Source organism: Microcaecilia unicolor, chromosome 12, assembly GCF_901765095.1.
Source record: "Microcaecilia unicolor chromosome 12, aMicUni1.1, whole genome shotgun sequence".
Lineage (NCBI taxonomy): Eukaryota > Metazoa > Chordata > Amphibia > Gymnophiona > Siphonopidae > Microcaecilia > Microcaecilia unicolor.
The window spans coordinates 20,198,051-20,219,429 of record NC_044042.1 but is presented as its reverse complement, the minus strand read 5'-3'; the positions used below and the strand labels follow the sequence as shown (position 1 = coordinate 20,219,429).

Below are 21,379 nucleotides of genomic sequence, written 5' to 3'. Positions count from 1 at the left end.
GCAAGATTTAAATGCGTTGTTGAAACTTTATTTCAAAAACTGTCAAAAATTATTTTGTGGTCAAAAGATATGGATTTTTCCGGATGTGGCAAGAACTACACAGGACCGTAGGAAAATTTTCCTTGCTCATAGAAAAGAAGTTAAATCTATGGGAGCTAATTTTCTGTTGGCATATCCTTGTAAATGTTGTATAAAATATTTGGGAAATAAATATGTGTTTTACGAGCCAGCACAGCTTAAAATGTTTATAGAAAGTAAAAAGCTGTCTAGATAGTTGGTGTAAAGTAATTAAGATATGGAAGAGTAATTCTGGGTTTTAGGGCCAGGCCATATGCCTTTTCTTTCTTATTATTTTTTTGAAATACCTGATTTGATCTTCTCATCTACTTTCGCCACCCCTTTACAAATAGTGGTGGTCTAAGGAAGCATTTTTTGGTTTCTTTTAAAAAAGTTTTCTTTGTTCAGAATGCATAGACTTCCCTATAGAATGCATACCAATAATTTAGACAATTTTCAATTATATAACTCAACATCCGATCCACGCAATCCATGCTGTGTTGCAATTTATAAGTTTGTCTTGTAAATGTGAAGAAATCAATAAAGAGTAAATAAAAAAAAAGGACATGGACTTGGGAAAAATCCACAATTTCGGGAATAACATGTACAGAATGTTTGTACGTTGGGAAGCTTGCCAGGTGCCCTTGACCTGGATTGGCCGCTGTCGGGGACAGGATGCTGGGCTCGATGGGCCTTTGGTCTTTTCCCAGTATGGCATTACTTATGTACTGTGCTCCGATTGTGGATGGGCAGACTTCTATGGTCGGTGCCCTGATCGTAGCTGAATAGATTTGGATGGGCTGGAGTGGAGCTTTTCAAGGGCTTTGACGTTAACTTCAGAAATTTTAGAAGGACAGTGATGGACAGACCTTTACGGTCTATGCCAATGGCAAGGACAAATCAAAAATAGGTATACATAGTATCACATACCATATGTAATGAGTTTATCTTGTTGGGCAGACTGGATGGACTGTACAGGTCTTTATATGCCATCATCTACTATGTTACTAGTTAAATTTCACATCTCATATCAAATTTTGATCAATTTCTTAATATGTATAAAATTTGATAAAGTGATATGGCAAATGAATTAAACAATTAGTAATAGTTGTAATTTAAATTCCTTATAAATTTTAATCTGTACTTTTATAGAATTTATCTCAATGATGTGGCTATTGTGTATTTATAACAATAATTAAGGTTCACTTTTAAACAAAAAAATAATTAAGGTACACTTAAAAAGAAATTATAAGGACTAATGGTATTTGGTTTTTATACAGAACTTGAAACAAAATCGGTTATACACATTTTACTCAGTTGTCATTATTTTTCAATGTTATTATGTTTTATACATTTATGGACTCTTGATGCAACCAGCCAACCAAAACATGGCCACGTTGGGTCATTTGCTATTTTTTTTGAATAAAAAGAAATTTGATTTACCTGCTAATTTTCTTTCCTTGAATCTCTCCAGCAGTGGGTATATGCCCTCTTACCAGTAGATGGGGAGATTGAGAACTCAGTGATGTCACCTTATAAGGTGGTGTGCAGCCCTAAGCCAGCCAGTATTTCTACTTCAGGAAGCAAGTGAAAGCCTGGTTCTTCTCCAAAGCCTTTTAATACATAGGGTTGACTATACATGCATTCTGCACCTGGACTAGCTTGGTACACACACTAGCTTAGATCAGTTCCTTATCTTTTGCTTAACTATTCAACAAACTAAGTTTAGCTAACCAACAAATTATTCCAACTGACTATCATGCATCTTGGTCCCATCATACCTGCTCTTGGTCCCATATTGTAAGTCATATTGTAGAAAATCTTTTATCATATGTTAGTTGAATGTTCTAATGCATGCTTAGTAGGTGTATCATTAATATTATGCTAACATTGTATTCTCTCTGATATTTGAATTCCAGTGCTGTTAACTGAGTATATTTTTGATACTGTTTCACAGTAGTTCTATTACTAAGTTTCAATTTACTGTTTTCAAGTTTACCTCCTTTATTGTATTTTTGTTTATTCTTGGTTATTTTACTATTGTTATACTCTTGTTTTATGTTAAACTGTGCCTGCTGTACACCACCTTGGGTGAATCTTTTCATAAAGCCGGTTAATAAATCTCAATAAAAACAAAGATCCAGGGACGCTGTTATATCCCCTTTTCTGGTCACTGGTGGCTGATCCTCAGTTAAACTAAGGGTTTCTAAAATTTCAAAGCAAGGCAGCCCGAGCCTCCAGAAAATACAGACCACTAAGGGGTCCTCCTGCAGAGGAACATCTGCACTCTTCCAGACCAGAAAGGTCCATGTCCAGATCTTCATCAAAAAGAGGAAGGGAGATTAAGGAGTCTAAAATCTTCTGCCTGAGAGAGAGGTGTTCTGGCAACTCCCATCTTCAGCAGAAAGCCCGATATAGCAGGAGCACAGATTCCGGGGAGAAGGGGGCTATGTCACCCCCCCCCCCTTCCAAAACATGCCTGGTGAGGACAAGAGGTTCCTCAAAAGCAGATGCTGTTGCAAATGTCCCCAAAATGGTGGCGTTTCTGGGAGCCTCTGGGGCATTTCATTGAAATAGTCCCCGACACAGAGTCCAAGCAGATGTGGGAAAGACCTGCCACTATAGAAGCTTGCAGCTTTTCGGTGGGAGCCACCATCACTGCCACACAGCTCATCTTGTGAGCCCATCCAAGGTCTTCCTCCGCAAAAGCTCAAAGGACTCCCTCAACTCTGAAGCAACAAAAGTCTAAGTGGAAAAGAGCTCCAATGTTTTTTTTTTTTTTTTTTTTAAAGGAGGTTGTCTCAAACTCCCTAAGGTTGGCTCTCAAGGAACTCCTCTCAGAAAAAAAATAGGAGATCCTGAATTCCACTGGGAGGAGAGGGGGGGAATGACCCAGAGATCAGCATATGCACCCCTGAAACCAAGCACCAGAGCTGGTACCGCCTCAATCTGTAGCTTCAGACTAATGCTACTACAAGTGACAAGACCAGTCTGAGTTTCTGTAAATTTGTTTTTCTTTTTTTTTTTAAGTCTGTTGCTAAAGAGAACCTCCCCCCCTCCCCCCAACTGAACAGAGCATGGCTTTACTCACCTACCATTTGCTAAAGAGACTGAGAAATACTGGATGGCTCAGGACTGCAAAACACCTGATAAGGTGACATCACTCTATTGTCCTCAGTCTCCCCATCTGCTGGTAGGAGGGCATATACTCGCTTGTCAGGAATGGTATTGGTTTTTAGCTACCTTCACGGCCCTTTCCATTCTCTTGTCTCTTAGGAAACCAAGCATAAACACACCCTTCACTGGGCACACTGCATCTCTATAGATAACTCCAAAGTTATCAAGGAGATCCAGAAGCAGCAACATACAGAGGAGCTAGCAAGGTTTAATGAAAATAAGGGAGAGACAATGGAGCAAGGAGAAACTGAACACAGGGACTGGGAATAGTCAAAGATAGGACAGCATGCCATAGGACTTTGGAATGCTGGCAGAGTTCATGGCTCATTTGGAGTTAGGGCCTGGTTTCCAACACATTTTGCATATCAGTAGCAAGAGTTAAAGCTCTCCAAGAGAACTGGTTTAGCAGTTTTACCTTTTTTGGTGAAAAACTCCTTAGAGTATTTTCCTGCCATAATGAGCTTGCGTGGTATTTTCCCCAGAAGTTCTATGATCAATGCAATGTGATCTGCATGTTACAGATTTTCAAGACACAAAATAGAACAGTGATATTAATATAGAGCATACACAAGACTATACAGACATTAATAGAGAAGCATATACCAAGACTAAGTTCATCAATTCATGAATATACCAATGCTAGATACTTCCAGTTCTGAAACTTTGATTAAACTCAACTCTACTAAAAGAAGGGATTGGTTGAAGAGAGCATTAATATGAATGCTGTGCTGCCTGTCAGTCAGAAACTGGTTTGCAGCTTAGGCCTCAAGGCCAACTTAGTTTCCTTTTCAGGATATCTACAACAAAGCTAGATGGGATCTGTATACAGTGAAGTATGAAAGTGCCAGCTCTGGATGCCTGAGCACCCCTACAATTAAAGAGAAAATTGTGGGTGCTAAACAACATAAATCATTTTGAAAAGTTGGCTTCTATGTAATAAAAGCAGTATTTAGAAATCTACTGTTGCCTCATTTCTATATCCAAAGGAATGAGTATTTGCCTTCAAAGCCTGGCACGTTTCTAGCACCATGAATCTACAGTTCTAGAAGTTCTGAACATAATCAGTTTTCTTGAGTGTATAATATATCAGCAACATGCGGTGAAGACAGACAACAGCAGGCAGCTCTGAACTTATTCCTACTCCAGTTTCAGCTTTATTCTGCCCCTATATTCTCATTTGCACAACAGAGGGTCTTACAAATCCTCCCCCTTCATACTGTGGCAGTCAGAAACACTAGTCACTGCTGCTTTTTTTTTTTTTTTTTTTTTGTTTTAAATACCCCCAATACCAGTGCTGAATAATATTTTTCCAGCATTATTACACACATTTGGAATTATTAGTTTTTGTTTAGTGACATCTACCATGAACAATCTCTCTGAAGAATTAGACAATAAAAATTTGCCTTTGTGGATAAGATCTGCAACAGAATGAAAACTCCAGGGGGAATAGGTTCTTTATGACTACTCCCTACTTCTCATCACTCACCTCTGAAGAGAGGCCTTCTTAATGCACACTCAGACCCAGATGAATCAACCAAACGTTAAAAAATCAAAAACGTAAAAGTCCTTAACGAATTTTAAAAAACGAAAAATGCACCAAAAAAACAAGTCGCACATGTTCGGTGCAGTATTGTAAAGTACAATGCATCAAACTGATGTAATCCCCGTCGGTAATCGGCCCCTAAAGCATGCGCAGAGCAGCCAAGTGTTATGCTGGCTGCTCTGCACATGCCACAAACGTAAAAAAATACAAACCCCCAAAAAAACAAAACATAAACACGTGGATTGGGAGGGGGCAAAGGCGCTTGTCAGGAGCGTCCTTTATGGACGGCCTTGCCCCCCCCCCCCCCCGCATGAGGTCGCTGCTACTCCCCGCTTCCTCCCCCCTTGAATTAAATAAAAAAAACAAAAACTTCAAAAAACTTTAGCAGCCCCAGGCCCCCTCCCTTTCTCTCAACTCTTTCTCCCCACAGTTCCGCCTCCCGCCATCCTCCGCCCCCGTGCCCCGCCCCCGAGGTCGCCGCTCCCCCCTCCTCCTTACCGGTCCCGCGCAGCGCCTCTCACCTCTATGTGAAGGCGCTGCACGGGCAGAACAGCTGATGCCTCCAGTCTTCACGTCTCTCCTTTCCTCTTGGGCCCGCCCTTGTCTGACGCAAGTAACCTACGTCAGACGGGGGCGAGCCCACGAGGAAAGGAGAGACGCGAAGACTGGAGGCATCAGCTGTTCTTTCTGCCCGTGCAGCGCCTTCACACAGAGGTGAGAGGCGCTGCTCGGGCCCGGTAAGGAGGAGGGGGGACCGGTGGAGGGGGGGAGAGGCGGCGACGATCTCAGGGATGGCGGGAGGCAGAGGCGGAGCTTTGGGGAGAAAGAGTTGAGAGAAAGGAAGGGAGGGGGGCCCAGGGCTGCTAAAGTTTTGAAAATTTTTTTTTTTAATTTAATTCAAGGGGGGGGGGGGGGAAGCAGGGAGTAGCGGCGACCTCGTGCGGGGCAAGGCCGTCCATAAAGGACGCTCCTGACAGGCGCCTTTGCCCCCTCCCGATCCTTTTTTTTTTTCACTTTTAGATTGATGCAGGGGGAGCGGGGAGAAGCAGCGACCTCGGGCGTCAATAAAGGATGCCCCTGACGCGCATTTTCGCCCTTGCTTTTTTTTTTTGGGGGGGGGGGGGGGGGTTACATTGAAGATTTTAGTCGTACAGACCTGTCGTTAGCTTTCCAGCAGTTTTCCTGCATTAGGGCAGGCGGAAAACTTTAGTGCATCTCGTTTCAATAGGGTTTCTACACAATTTGCTCATCTGCATTCCGTTTTCGTTTTCTGCTAGCGTCGTCGGAAAATGGCCTTTAATGCATGCCACGGTTCAAAAATTCTTTGTTAAAGGGTCGTTAAAGTTTAGTGCATCTGGGATTCAATAAGGAAAAAGCTCCTATGAAAAGCAATCACCGGTAATCACCTACACTGTTTATCTCTCATTGAAGCATGGTTTAGGAATGGTGAAAACGGCACCCCTGGAGTTTTTTGTCCTTTAAGCTAGCAGACCTAGGCGCTGGGGAGACACTACTTTCATCTATTCTAATGCTTTGACCCACACAGACATCTGTGTTCTTACGGTACAACACCTTAAGTGAATTCTTTCAAAAAGGCGGTAAATAAATCCTACTAGTCTATGCGCCTCCCTTGATTCCTTTTATATTTCTTTATTTTATTATCTGCACCCTCCAACCACTGCATCCACTAAGTTTTGTGTTTCTCACTTACCTCGTCTCTTGCTCACCTCTTGTTGAAAGATTAAAGTTAACCTACAACATCTTCTGATATTGACTATGATTTCCTCACTCTCCTTGATGACATCAATTTTACAAGTTAATTTCTCAACCCATAACCAAAGTAAAGTCCTTGATCTTCTCAGTTTTAGTACCTCTCACCTCTTCCCTCAACCAACCATTTGTTCATGTTTTGTTCTCCCCAGCCTAGCCATGTAAAATTGCTCCTGCTGTCCCAGGTCCCTGAATCACAATGATCCAGAACTGGTGTCTCAGAAAACTTCTAGCTCCTCCACCCTTAAACTTCTCCACTGACACTTCACTCGATCAAATTGCTATCACTAATACCTCTTTCCTGTCAGTTTTTGATTTTTATCCCTACAGATGAACTCATGTTCAGTTCTGGTTGCAGTACCTCAAAAAATATATAGCAGAATTAGAAATGCAAACAAAGTAACTGGGATAGAATTCTTCTCGTATTAGGAAATGCTAAAGAGGTTATGGCTCTTCAGCTTGGAAAAAGATGGAGGGAGATGATAGAGGTCTACAAATTCCTGAGGGGTGTAGAACGAGTAGAAGTAAATCGATTGTTTGCTCGTTCCAAAAGTACAAAGACTAGGGACATTCAAGGAAGTTACATGGAAATACTTCAAATAGGAGGAAATATTTTGTAACTCAATAGTTAAGCTCTGGAACTCTTTGCCGGAGAATGTGATTACAGTGGTTAGCGTATCTGGCGAGAAAAGTCCATAGTCTGCTATTGAGACAGACATGGGAAGCAACTGCTTGCCTTGGGATTGGTAGCATGGAATGTTGCTACTCTTTAGGGTTCCAGAATCTTGCTACTCTATGAGATTCTTCACGGAATCTTGCTATTCATTATGATTCTGGAATCTTGTTACTCTTTGGGGTTCTGAAATGTTGCCACGATTTGTGTTTCTGCCAGGTACTTGTGACCTGGCTTGGCCGCTGCTGGAAACAGGATACTGGACTAGATGGACCACTGGTCTGACCCAGTATGGCTACTCTTATTTTCTTATGTTCGGCTGACACAGTCATCTTTGTTCCATTTGGGCCTTCGTATTCTGAAACTCTTTTTGACACACCAAGCACGCTTGGTGCAAACACCACTCTGGCTCCAAACACTGACTTCTGCACCAAAAAACTGAGTTTCACTCAAATTTATAAGACTAAATTATCTACTTTTCCAGTGTGATCTTGCATTCCACAATAATAAGCCTGTTTCAGATTCTAAAACTTTGCCCCTTCCTCTTACCCTCCTTATTACTCTGCATCTTTCCCTATCTCCTGATTCTTTAGGCACAGCTTGGCCTTGCACTCAAGGCTGTCACTGAGCACCATAGTTTCCTTTTCTCCTTCAATCCCGGCTTCATCATTACTTTTCCCCACATCTGTCTAACTATTCTTCCCCTTAATATTGCTGCAGTAGTTAATTTTCTTCCAGCGTTACAAACTTCCTTGTCATTAGATCCTATCCCTGCCACTCAGTGGCGTAGGAAGGGGGGGGGGGCCCGGTGTGGCGGTCCACCCCGGGTGCACGCGCTGGGGGGTGTCGGATCGCTGGTTCCCTGCTCTTTCTGCCCCGGAACAGGTTACTTCCTGTTCCGGGGCAGAGAAAGCAGGGAAGCAGCAGAGCCGACGCAGCTCCCAGTGACATGCACTGGGGGGCAGATCGGCCCTCCCGCCTGCCCCCCGCTGCAAGGTAGGGTGTATTTCGGGGGGAGGGGGGGAGCAGCCGCGACCCGCCCCGGGTGTCAGGCACCCTCGCTACGGCACTGCTGCCACTTTGCAAAAAAAAAAAAAAAAAAAAACCAAGCCTCACTTCTATCCTTAGTCTGGCCTTTCTTACAAAACAGCCTCTCCCCCATCTTCACAAAGCCTCACTTGGGATTCTGCAGACCTTGGCCGCTTTAGACCTATTTCTAATCTGTCCTTCCTTACCAAAATACTGGAAAAGGTGGTTCTTGACCAACTCTCTCTGAGAAAACTTATACTCTTAACCCATGCCAAGCCAGCTTTCAGCCCCATCACCAAATCCCTACTAAGAGTTTTGTATACACATTAGACCAGCCTTAGATCAACCTAAATCATTCTTGTATTTATCGTTTATTACAGATTTACTATACCACCAAATCTAAACAGGGTGTGATCAAATCTAAGGGCCTTAACCAGAAAATGAATTGCTACATTCTGAAGTGTTTGCAAAGCTTCATATCTGTTTTGTTAATGCCTGCATATACCATCTTACAATAATCTACATGCAAAAACAACAGTGTGTGAAGCAAGGAAAGGAAACTGTCACTGAAAAGTTTGAACTGCCCTTAGCTGATACAAGATATAAAACCCTTTTTCACATTTGAAACTTGTTATGTAAAACATGTTGGTAGTCTTTCACTACCCCTAAGTATTTGAATGAGTCAAATACTATCATCATTTAACAAAAAAAAACAAAAACAAACAAACAAACCCACAAGCCAGGGAAGGATGAAATAACAACCTGTGATCCAGAATACTGTCATTTTGTCCACATTAAGATTTACACGATGTTTCAAAAGCCATTCACAGCAATTGCATCCAAACAACTTTGTAATGGTCCAATATTTGGTTTAGTTAACAAAATGTATACAAAGAGAAGAATATCAGCATTAAAAAATGTAGAGAGCAAAATCTTGTATTACTGTAGCTTAGGAAGATGCTAAATATGCAGCCCTACAGTGTTCCATGTTAAAGGATACTTTTGCAAAATAGGTTTCGTAACCTGGTGATGGTAAGGTGTGGGGGAGGCGCGTGCCAAGATGGCATGAGGTTGTCAGCAGGGCAAGCTGTTTGTTCTCTGCTAGTGAAATTGTTTTCCTCAAGCTTATGCCGCACACTAAACGCAAGGGGCACAGCTTGCCCGGTTCCCTAACTGGCTAGGACTTCCTTGTCCATCCAGCAGACGATGGAGCAACTCCCCGTCAGAGACCGTGCACAGAAATCTGGAGATGTTTGTCCTGCTGTTGCATCGGAGGAAGGAGCTTCCAACGTTTTAGGACTAGATATCCTCTCTTCTCCGGCAGTCTGTCCCTCCTCTGTATCCGGCAGCTGCTGAGGCAGTTAGTAACCAGGGCTCCGTTCCCCAAGTTGGTCAGAAGCCCTGTGAAGAGGTGTGACTGCTAGCAAGGCTCCTGCTATGGTAGAGATCTCGGGAGCAGGTGATAATGGCTCCCCTCAAGAAATAACTTTGGAGAGCATTTGGAAGGCCTTGAAGAGTTTTGGAAGCAACGGTTGTGAAAACCATGGAAGGAGTATCTACTTTTGTGAGTAAAGATGACCTGCTTGCTGCCAATATAGAGCTTGTAAAAACTGACTGTACTGCTCAAATTAATCAAGTCCAAGAAGAAATTAAATCTCTTCAAGCATTATCAGCTACTTTGTTGAAAACAAGTGGTGAGTAAAAGAAAAACGGAACAGATGGAAAATCAGTTTAGAAGACAATCTTACTTTTTTTGAATTTTCCTCCTGAGATGCCCCCTGCTGACATTCAGAAAGTATCTTCTAGAAATTTTAATGTACCCCCAAGGCTATTCCTCCAGCAAACAGAATTTATTATATTTCCTCAAAAAGAGAGAGATGTACAATCGTGAGAACAAGTTGGTGGAGAAAAATTGGATTTAAATAAGAATAATAATACGGAGACTATAGAACGTTCTACTTTACATATTTCTTTTGTATTTGAGCAAGACTTGAATGCGATTTTAAGAACTTATTTTCATTACTTACAAGAGTTGTTTCTTGGTCAGAGAAAATGAAGATACATACCTGTAGCAGGTATTCTCCGAGGACAGCAGGCTGGACATCATCACGCATAGGTCGTCATCCGCGACGGCCCAGGAGACCGGAAATTAAAACAAAAACTTTAGAAAGCTGACTTTAAATGAGCCACTGATGCCGCCATGGCTCTAACACTGTGAGCTGTGACATGGCCCTCTAAAGTCAGCCCAGCTTGGGCATAAGTGAAGGAAATGCAATCTGCTAGCCAATTAGAGATGGTGCGTTTTCCGATGGCAACTCCCATCCTGTTGGGATCAAAAGAAACAAACAGTTGGGCGGACTGTCGATAGGGCTTTGTCCGCTCCACGTAAAAGGCCAATACTCGCTTACAGTCCAAGGTGTTTAACTTGTCCTCACCAGGGCGGGTGTGTGGACGGGGAAAAAAATCTTGGCAAGACAACAGACTGGTTCAGATGGAAATCAGACACCACCTTCGGCAAGAACTTAGGATGAGTGCGGAGGACTACTCTGTTATGATGAAATTTAATATAAGGAGCGTGGACTACCAGGGCTTGGAGCTCACTGACTCTACGAGCTGAAGTTAACAGCCACCAAGAAAATGACCTTCCAGGTCATGTACTTCAGATGGCAGGAATTCAGTGGCTCAAAAGGAGGCTTCATCAGCTGAGTCAGAACCACGTTGAGATCCCATGACACTGGTGGAGGTTTGACAGGGGGCGTTGACAAAAGCAACCCTCTCATAAAATGAACCACTAAAGGCTGTCCAGAGATAGGCTGACCCTCTATATGTTGATGGTAAGCACTGATTGCACTAAGATGAACTCTTACTGAGTTAGTCTTAAGACCAAGACTCTGATAAGTGTAGAAGGTATTCAAGCAGGGTCAGTGTAGGACAAGAAAAAGGATCTAGGGCCTTGCTGTCACACCAGACGGCAAACCTCCTCTATTTAAAAAAATAACTTTTTCGTGGAATCCTTCCTGGAAGCAAGAACCGGGAGACACCCTCTGAAAGGCCCAAAGAGGCAACTTCTAAGTCCTCAACATCCAGGCCATGAGAGCCAGAGACTGGAGGTTGGGATGTAGAAGCAACCCTTCGTTATGAGTGAAGAGGGTTGGGAAAACACTCCAATCTCCACGGTTCATAAGTACATAAGTAATGCCATACTGGGAAAAGACCAAGGGTCCATCGAGCCCAGCATCCTGTCCACGACAGCGGCCAATCCAGGCCAAGGGCACCTGGCAAGCTTCTCAAACGTACAAACATTCTATACATGTTATTCCTGGAATTGTGGATTTTTCCCAAGTCCATTTAGTAGCGGTTTATGGACTTGTCCTTCAGGAAACCGTCCAACCCCTTTTTAAACTCTGCTAAGCTAACCGCCTTCACCACTTTCTCTGGCAACGAATTCCAGAGTTTAATTACACGTTGGGTGAAGAAAGATTTTCTCCAATTTGTTTTAAATTTACTACACTTTAGTTTCATCGCATGCCCCCTAGTCCTAGTATTTTTGGAAAGCGTGAACAGACGCTTCACATCCACCTGTTCCACTCCACTCATTATTTTATATACCTCTATCATGTCTCCCCCTCAGCCGTCTCTTCTCCAAGCTGAATAGCCCTAGCCTCCTTAGTCTTTCTTCATAGGGAAGTCGACCCATCCCCGCTATCATTTTAGTCGCCCTTCTCTGCACCTTTTCCAATTCCACTATATCTTTCTTGAGATGCGGCGACCAGAATTGAACACAATACTCAAGGTGCGGTCGCACCATGGAGCGATACAACGGCATTATAACATCCTCACACCTGTTTTCCATACCTTTCCTAATAATACCCAACATTCTATTCGCTTTCCTAGCCGCAGCAGCACACTGAGCAGAAGGTTTCAGTGTATTATCGACGACGACACCCAGATCCCTTTCTTGGTCCGTAACTCCTAACGTGGAACCTTGCATGACGTAGCTATAATTCTGGTTCTTTTTTTCCCACATGCATCATCTTGCACTTGCTCACATTAAATGTCATCTGCCATTTAGCCGCCCAGTCTCGTAAGGTCCTCTTGTAATTTTTCAAAATCCTGTCGCGATTTAACAACTTTGAATAACTTTGTGTCATCAGCAAATTTAATTACCTCGCTAGTTACTCCCATCTCTAAATCATTTATAAATATATTAAAAAGCAGCGGTCCTAGCACAGACCCCTGAGGAACCCCACTAACTACCCTTCTCCATTGTGAATACTGCCCATTTAACCCCACTCTCGGTTTCCTATCCTTCAACCAGTTTTTAATCCACAATAGGACATTTCCTCCTATCCCATGACCCTCCAATTTCCTCTGTAGCCTTTCATGAGGTACCTTGTCAAACGCCTTTTGGAAATCCAGATACACAATATCAACCGGTTCCCCTTTGTCCACATGTTTGTTTACTCCTTCAAAGAATTGAAGTAAATTGGTCAGGCAAGATTTCCCCACACAAAAGCCGTGCTGACTCGGTCTCAGTAACTCATGTCCTTGGATGTGCTCTGTAATTTTGTTTTTAATAATGGCCTCTACCATTTTCCCCGGCACCGACGTCAGACTCACCGGTTTATAATTTCCCGGATCTCCCCTGGAGCCTTTTTAAAAAATCGGTGTTACATTGGCCACCCTCCAATCTTCCGGTACCACGCTCGATTTTAAGGATAAGTTGCATATCACTAGCAGTAGCTCCGCAAGCTCATTTTTCAGTTCTATCAGTACTCTAGGATGAATACCATCCGGTCCAGGAGATTTGCTACTCTTCAGTTTGCTGAACTGCCCCATTACGTCCTCCAGGTTTACCGTGAAGTCAGTAAGTTTCTCCGACTTGTCCACTTGAAATACCATTTCAGACACCGGCATCCCACCCAAATCTTCCTTGGTGAAGACCGAAGCAAAGAATTCATTCAGTCTCTCCGCTACGTCTTTGTCTTCCTTGATCGCCCCCTTTACCCCTCGGTCATCCAGTGGCCCGATTCTTTTGCCGGCTTCCTGCTTTTAATATACCGAAAATTTTTTTTACTATTTTTTTTGCCTCTAATGCTATCTTTTTTTCGTATTCCCTCTTGGCCTTCTTTATCTGCGCTTTGCATTTGCGTTGACACTCCTTATGCTGCTTCTTGATATTTTCAGACGGTTTCTTCTTCCATTTTCTGAAGGCGTTTCTTTTAGCCCTAATAGCTTCCTTCACCTCACTTTTCAACCAGGCCAGCTGTCTTTTGGACTTCCGTCTTTCTTTTCTAATTCGCGGAATATGTATGGCCTGGGTCTCCAGGATGGTATTTTTGAACAGCGTCCACGCCTGTTGTACAGTTTTTACTCTCTCAGTTGCCCCCCCCTAAGTTTTTTTTTTACTATTCTTCTCATTTTATCATAGTCTCCTTTTTTAAAGTTAAATGCTAATGTATTTGACTTTCTGTGTACAGTTATTTCAAGGTTGATATCAAAACTGATCATATTATGATCACTGTTATCAAGCGGCCCCAGTACCATAACGTTCCTCACCAGATCATGCGCTCTGCTAAGGACCAAGTCTAGAATTTTTCCTTCTCTCGTCGGCTCCTGCACCAGCTGCTCCATAAAGCTGTCCTTGATTTCATCAAGGAATTGTACCTCTGTAGTGTGTCCCGATGTTACATTTACCCAGTCTATATTTGGATAATTGAAGTCACCCATTATTATCACATTGCCCATTTTGTTCGCGTCTCTGATTTCTTTTATAATTTCTGCGTCTACCTCCTCATCCTGGCGAGGCGGACGGTAGTACACTCCTATCACCATTTTTTTCCCTTTTATACATGGCATTTCAACCCACAATGATTCAAAGGTGTGACTTGTGTCCTGCTGAATTTGTAATCTGAGTCAAGGCTCTCGTTAATATACAATGCTACCCCCTCCACCAGTCCGGTCCACCCTATCACTACGATATACTTTGTACCCCAGTATGGCAGTGTCCCACTGGTTATCCTCCTTCCACCAGGTCTCAGTAATGCCTATTATATCCAATTTTTCATTTAGTGCAATATATTCCAACTCTCCCATCTTATTTCTTAGACTCCTAGCATTTGCATATAGACATTTCAGAGTATGTTTGTTGTTCCTATTTGCATGATGCTTAGTACCTGACAAGTCCACAAGAGGAGAAAACCAGATCTGACGGGGCCAGAAAGGTGTTATCAGAATCTTGGTTCCGTGGTCTTGCCTGAGTTTAAGCAGAGTCTTCCCTACTAAAGGTATGGGAGGATACGCACACAAAAGGCCTATCCCCCAATGTAGGAGAAAGGAATCTGACGCTAGTCTGTCGTGGGCCTGAAGCCTGGAACAGAACTGAGGGACCTTGTGATTGGTCTGAGTGGCAAAAAGATCCACCGAGGGGGTGCCCCACGCTCGGAAGATCTTGCGGACAACTTCCATGTTTAGTGCCCACTCGTGAGGCATTATCCTGCTCAGTCTGTCAGCCAGACTGTTGTTTACGCCTGCCAGATACGAGGCCTGGATAAACATGCCGTGGCTGTGAGCCCAAAGCCACATACTGACGGCTTCCTGACACAGAGGGCGATATCCGGTGCCCCCCTGCTTGTTGCTGTAATACATCGCAAACTGATTGAATTAGGATAATTTGATTGGACAGCCGGTCTCTGAAAGCCTTTAGATCATTCCAGATCGCTCGTAATTCCAGGATCTGAAGACCTGTTTCCTGAAAAGGCCAAACTCCTTGAGTGCGAAGCCCCAGGAGGGATGCATCCGTCGTCAGCACTTTTTGTGGCTGAGGAATTTGGAATGGACGTCCCAAGGTCAGATTGGAGCAAATGGTCCACCACTGGAGGGAACTGCAAAAATCAGTGGAAAGATGGATGACATCCTCTAGATCCCCTGTAGCCTGACACCACTGGGAAGCTAGGGTCCATTGAGCTGATCTCATATGCATACGTGCCATGGGAGTAACATGGACTGTGGAGGCCATGTGGCCCAAAAGCCTCAACATCTGCTGAGCTGTGATCTGTTGAGATGTTCGAGCCGTGGACACTAAGGCCAGAAAATTGTCTGCCCTTGCCTGGGGGAGATAAGCTCGAGATGTCCGTGTGTTCAACACAGCTCCTATGAATTCCAACGTCTGTACTGGAACCAGGTGGGACTTGGGATAATTTATGACACACCCCAGCAGCTTCAGCAGTTGAATAGTGATCTGCATGGATCATAGAACTCCTGCCTCTGAGGTGTTCTTCACCAGCCAATCGTCGAGATAAGGGAACACATGCACTCCCAAGTTTGTGTCGCGATGCTGCGACAACTGCCAAGCACTTTGTAAAGACCCTGGGCACAGATGCTAGACCAAAGGGTAGTACACAGTACTGAGTTCCCAGTCTGAATCGGAGGTACTTCCTGTGAGTTGGGAGCACCAAGATGCGAGTATAGACGTCCTTTAAGTCCAGAAAGCATAGCCAATCGTTTTCCTGAATCATGGGAAGAAGGGTACCCAGGAAATGCATCCTGCACTTTTCTCGACTAGGAATTTGTTCAGGGCCCTTAGGTCTAGGATGGGATGCAGCCACCCTGTTTTCTTTTGCACAAGGAAGTACCTGGAATAGAATCCCAGCTCTTCTTCCCCTGGTGGTACGGGTTCAACCGCATTGGCCTTTAGAAGAGCGGAGAGTTCCTCTGCAAGTACCTGCTTGTGCTGAGAGCTGAAGGATTGATCTTCCGGTGGGCAATTTGGAGGTTTGGATTCCAGACAGAGTGTATCCTAACCGGAATATCTGAAGAACCCACCTGTCAGAGGTTATAAGAGGCCACCTTTGGTGAAAAAATATCAACCTCCCCCAACAGGCAGATCATCCGCCATGGATACTCTTACCACAGCTATGCTGCTCTGGAGCCAGTCAAAAGCCTGTACCTTGCTTTTGCTGGGGAGCCGGAGGGGGCTTAGGTGCACGCCGTTGACGAGAGTGAGCCTGCTGGGAGCGAGCTTGAACAGGCTGTCGAGAGGTAGGAGTGTACCTACGCCTATTATAGGAATAGGGAGCACTCCTCCCTCCAAAACACCTCCTAGTGGAGGAGGTAGTAGCAGAAGGCGTCCGGAGGAAGAGAGAATCCATCGCATCCTGATGCTTCTTGAGGGTATCGACCATATCCTCACCTTCTCTCCAAAAAGATTATCCTCCCGGCAAGGAACATTCGCCATTCGCTGCTGGGTCTTCTGATCCAGGTTCGAGACACGCAGCCATGAGAGTCTGCGCATCACGATACCCCGAGCAGCTACTCGGGATGCGGCATCAAAAGTATCATAAGCCCCCATGCCCAGGAATTTGCGACACGCCTTCTGCTGCCTGACCACCTGGTGAAAAGGTTCAGCAAGCTGCGGATGGAAAGCTGCAACTAAACTGGACAAGTTCCGTAAGTGAATGCTCATGTACAGCTGGTATGTTTGGATCTTGGCGGCGAGCATTCCAGCCTAATACATACGCCTCCCAAAAGAATCCAAGGTCCTAGACTCTCTGCCTGGGGGCGCCGAGGCATAGTCTCTATTACTCTTGGCTCTTCTGAGAGCAGAGTCCACCACCATAGAATGAATCGTGAGAAAGTTGAGCCTTCACCATCACAGGCTCATCATAGACTCTGTACTGGGATTCGGACTTCTTGTTGACAACTGAATTAGAGAGAGGGCAAGACCAATTCCTCAACATCGCTTCCCTGAGCGTATTGTGCAGGGGGGCCGTTGCAACCTCTGCAGGTGGAGAAGGATAATCCAGGACCTCTAGCATCTCAGCCCTGGGCTCATCCACAACCTCCATGGGAAATGGAATGTCCTTAGACATTTCCCGCACAAAAGATAAAAAAGTAAGACTCTCGGGTTGAGACTGCTTGACTTCAATAGGTGGAGTAGGATCAGAAGGAAGCCCACAGGAGTCTTCCTCCGAAAAATACCTGGGGTCTTCCTCTTCTCCCCATGAACGCTCCTCTTCGGTATTGGACAGAAGCTCTCGATAAGCAGCCCGAACCCGAGCCTGTCTCAACTTCAAGGATCAACGTCCTCGTGGGGGATGTCGAGAAGTTGACCCCTGCCTGGACTCAGGCGAAGCTTCCTCCACCGACATCGAGGGGAGAGTCAACCCGGGTAGTAACTGGCTCTGGTACTGCAAGCGGTACCGAGGGCGGGGACCTCCTCACAGGGGATGGGCCACACGCCGTCTCAGCAGTAGGTACGGGAGGCGCAAGCACCTCCGGTACCGAAACAGATTGACAAAGCAGTTCTTCCACAAGTTCTGGAAGAATGACCCGGAGATGTTCATCGAGAGCTGCCATCAGAAAAAGCTGTGGGGCCGGTGCAGGAGTCGGTGCCAGAATCTGAGGAGGCTCGAGAGATGGTACCAGGCTGCTGGACGACCGACGCATCGACACCTCCTGACTGGAGGGTGAGCGGTCCTCCCGGCACCGACGTTTCTCGGGTGCTGGCTCCCTCGGCTCCCCAGAGCTCTCGGTACCGTGTCTGAAAGGAGATCGATGGCATGCTTCTTAGCCTTCGCTCGACGCCTGTCATCGACACTCCTCGGTACCGATGAGGACGTAGAATCCTCACGTCTCCTCAGGGCCGGGTCCGACTCAGGTCGGTCCTGGGGCGCCTGCATAGCAGTAGGCCTCGAGACGGGTGGAGGCCCACTCGATGCCTCGCTGCTCCCAGCTCGAAGTGGTCTTTCGGCAGCCATTACCTGGACTCTCGGTGCTGCTTCCCTCGACGTCGACGCAGCCGACCTTGGTACCGATGTCGATGCAGACGTCGAAGGACCAGACCGATCCGGAAAAAGCCTCTTGCACTGAGCCTCTCAAGCCACCTGGATCCTCTTCTTCATTAACTTACACAGCTTACAAGCAGCTGGAAGATGATCGGGCCCGAGGCACTGGAGACACCACGCCAGAAGACGAGATGGTCTGGCTGCAGTGAGTACAGCGTTTGAAGTCGCTGGGAGTCTTCGATGACATGGGTAGGAAAATAGCGTCCGCGAAATTAAATGACTCTATTGTGCTAATGAAAAAGGCACAAAAAAAAGGGAAAAAAGTGGTCTGAAGGCGGACGCGACGAAAAGAAAGGAACCTTAAAAAGAAGATGAGAAAAAGTAAAAGAAAACACTTTTTTTTTAAATTACTTTAAGAAAACTACTACAAAGAAAAGGAAAAAGGGACGCGATAAATGCGAAAAAGTTCTCCTGGGCGAAAACACATGAGGAGCAGCGTAAAAACTCCTTCGCAAAGCGGATAAAAGAACCGAGGGAAGCACGCAGGCGTTCCCAGCAGGAAGTCACTCACGCATGCGCGGTGCGTTGTCCCCATGCGCGCCGTTTCTGGAGCTTTCCAAAGTTTTTGTTTTATGGTCTCCTGGGCCATCGCGGACGAGAGCCCATGCGTGATGATGTCCAGCCTGCTTGTCCTCGGAGAATTTGGGTTTATCCTGATGTTACTAAACCTACACAAGAACACAAAGCTATTGGAAATGAGACAGACCAAAGATCTTAGCACTATTTATTGACTTACCCATGTAAAATGTATTATTAAATATGCTTGAACTAAGTATGTCTTATTTGCTCCTGAACAACTCAGGGCCTTTCTGGACTTGAAAAAGGTAGATTGGGGCTGTACATTTAACGTGTAACTGGAATAAAAATGCATTAACGCTATCATCTCTCCATCACCAGCCAGCACCTGTTCTTACTTCTCACAGCACTCCAGCAGTCCCTCTCTGCTCTGCACATTACTCCTCCCTGCCCCTCACCACTGCAGTGAAAACAGTGCTGCTTCTCACTCGGCCCGTAGAGTTTCTTTGTAACAGAAAGTTCCGCCTCAGAACTTTTTTTTTTTTTTTTTTTTTTAACAGAGAGTCGCTTTGGGTCATGTGAGAAGTACCACCGTTTTCACTGCAGCGATGAGGGGAAGGGAGAAGGAGCACACAAAGGAGAGAGAGGCTGCTGGAGTGCCATGCCGGGAGAGGTAAGAAGAGGTGCTGGCTGGAAGGTGCTCGCATGAAGACCACAGCAGGAGCCAGGGAGAGAAGAGAAAACAGAAAAAAAAAAAAAAAAAAAAGATGACAAAAATGCAGACCATGCAACCGAAGGGGAGGGGGCATGGAAGAAAGAAGAAATGGATATGGGGAGGTATGTTTGAGGGACAGACGCTGGACATAGGGGATGGGAGAACAGGAAAGAGAAGGGAAAGAATGGATGGAGAGAAGGGAGGAGATGGTGCCCATGGAGGAGAGGGAAGGGTAAGGGTGGGGATGAGATGGTGCCCATGGAGGGGAAGGGAGGGGAGGAAGATAGTGTCCATGGAAAAGAAGGGAAGGGAAGAGAGAAAGGATGAGATGGTGCACATGGAGGGGGAGAGGAGCAAGGATAGGAGGAGATGATGCCCATGGAGGGGAGGGGATCAAGATAAGAGAAAGAGGAGAGGAGATGGTGCCCAGGGAGGGGAGGAAGATGGGAGGACATGCTGCCCATGGAGAGAAGGGGAGGGGAAGAGAAGAGACAGTAGGAGATTGTGTCTATGGAAAGGAAGAGATGGAAACTAGATTTGAGCAGGAAGAAAAATGGAAGAAAGCTGAATATGAAAGATGGATATAGCACAGGAAGTAAAAAAAAAAAAAAATCATGAATAGACTGTAGGTCCAGGAAACAACAGCACAGGAAAGCAGAACCAGAGACAGTGAACAAGATAATTTGAAAGATAAAATCAGACAAAGGTGAGAAATTTTTTTTTTGTAGTTTTGTAATTGAAATGTCAGTTTTGAGAATTTACATCTGCTGTCTATATATTGCACTGTACAGGAGGAAATGTGAGGGGGTGCTTTATGGGAATAACAGCACGATCAAAATTTTTTAAAATTTCTCCCCCCAGAGAAAAGCCAACTTAAAAACATCCCTGATGTTCTAGGGGTATTCCCTTATCTCTTGTTTGTCCTGTTTGTCTGTCCTAATTAGATTGTAAGCTCTGTCAAGCAGGGACTGTCTCTTCATGTTCAAGTGTACAGCGCTGCATACGTCTAGTAGCGCTACAGAAATGATAAGTAGTAGTAGTAAATCGCAATTAATCTTGCAGTTACACCTTTTTAAACTGATTGACAGCCCTAGTTTAGAGGATTGACTATTGAAGTTAGGTGGAGTATTTCTCATGTTAAGATATGCCTATTCATTTTTCTTCTTTTGCATGGCCTCTGTCTTTTGACTTGCCTCCTTCTCCTAATTGTGGTCTAAGGAAGAGATTGATGTTATCTTAGCTGTATGTTCTGTTCTTGGTCCCCTTCTCTTTTCTATCTACACTTCTTCCCTTGGTTCATTAATCTCACCCCATGGCTTTTTCTACCATCTCTATACTGATGATTCCCAAATCTACCTTTCGACCCGATATGTCACCTTGCATCCAAACCAAAGTTTCAGCGTGCTTGTCTGACACTGCTGTCTGGATGTCTCAACACCACCTGAAATTAAACATGACCAAAACCGAACTCCTCATTTTTCCCCCCCAAACCCACCTCCCCGCTCCCCCCATTTTCTATTTCTGTTGATGGCTCTCTCATTCTGTCTCTTCAGCTCGTAACCTTGGGGTCATCTTTGACTCCTCTCTCTCCTTCTCTACTCATATCCAGCAGATCGCCAAGACCTGTCGTTTTTTTCTTTACATCTGTAAAATCCGCCCCTTTCTTTCCGAGCACTCTACCAGAACGCTCATCCACACCCTTATCACCTCATTTAAACTACTGCAATCTGCTTCTTGCTGGCCTCCCACTTAGTCACCTCTCCCCATCTTGTCTTCGGCCAGGATCGCTTTACTCATACTACCCCACTCCTCAGGTCGCTTCACTGGCTCCCTATCCATTTTTTGCATCCTGTTTAAACTTCTTCTACTAACCTATAAATGTACTCACTCTGCTGCTCCCCAGTATCTCTCCACACTCGTCCTTCCCTACACCCCTTCCCGTGCACACCGTTCCATGGATAAATCCTTATCTGTTCCCTTCTCCACTACTGCCAACTCCAGACTTCGCTCCTTCTGTCTCGCTGCACCTGGAATAAACTTCCTGAGCCCCTACG

General features: G+C 45.0%; 1 protein-coding gene across 1 annotated transcript in view; it reads right to left on the bottom strand.

The window, feature by feature from the left end:
* The window catches only part of SRPK1 (SRSF protein kinase 1), a 155,072-nt gene that overhangs the window by 8,793 nt on the left and 124,900 nt on the right, over positions 1-21,379 (bottom strand). Inside the window, exon 15 of the mRNA XM_030220616.1 lies at positions 3,650-3,742. Coding sequence (XP_030076476.1) covers positions 3,650-3,742 — 93 coding nt within the window. The remainder of the gene's footprint in view (positions 1-3,649; positions 3,743-21,379) is intronic.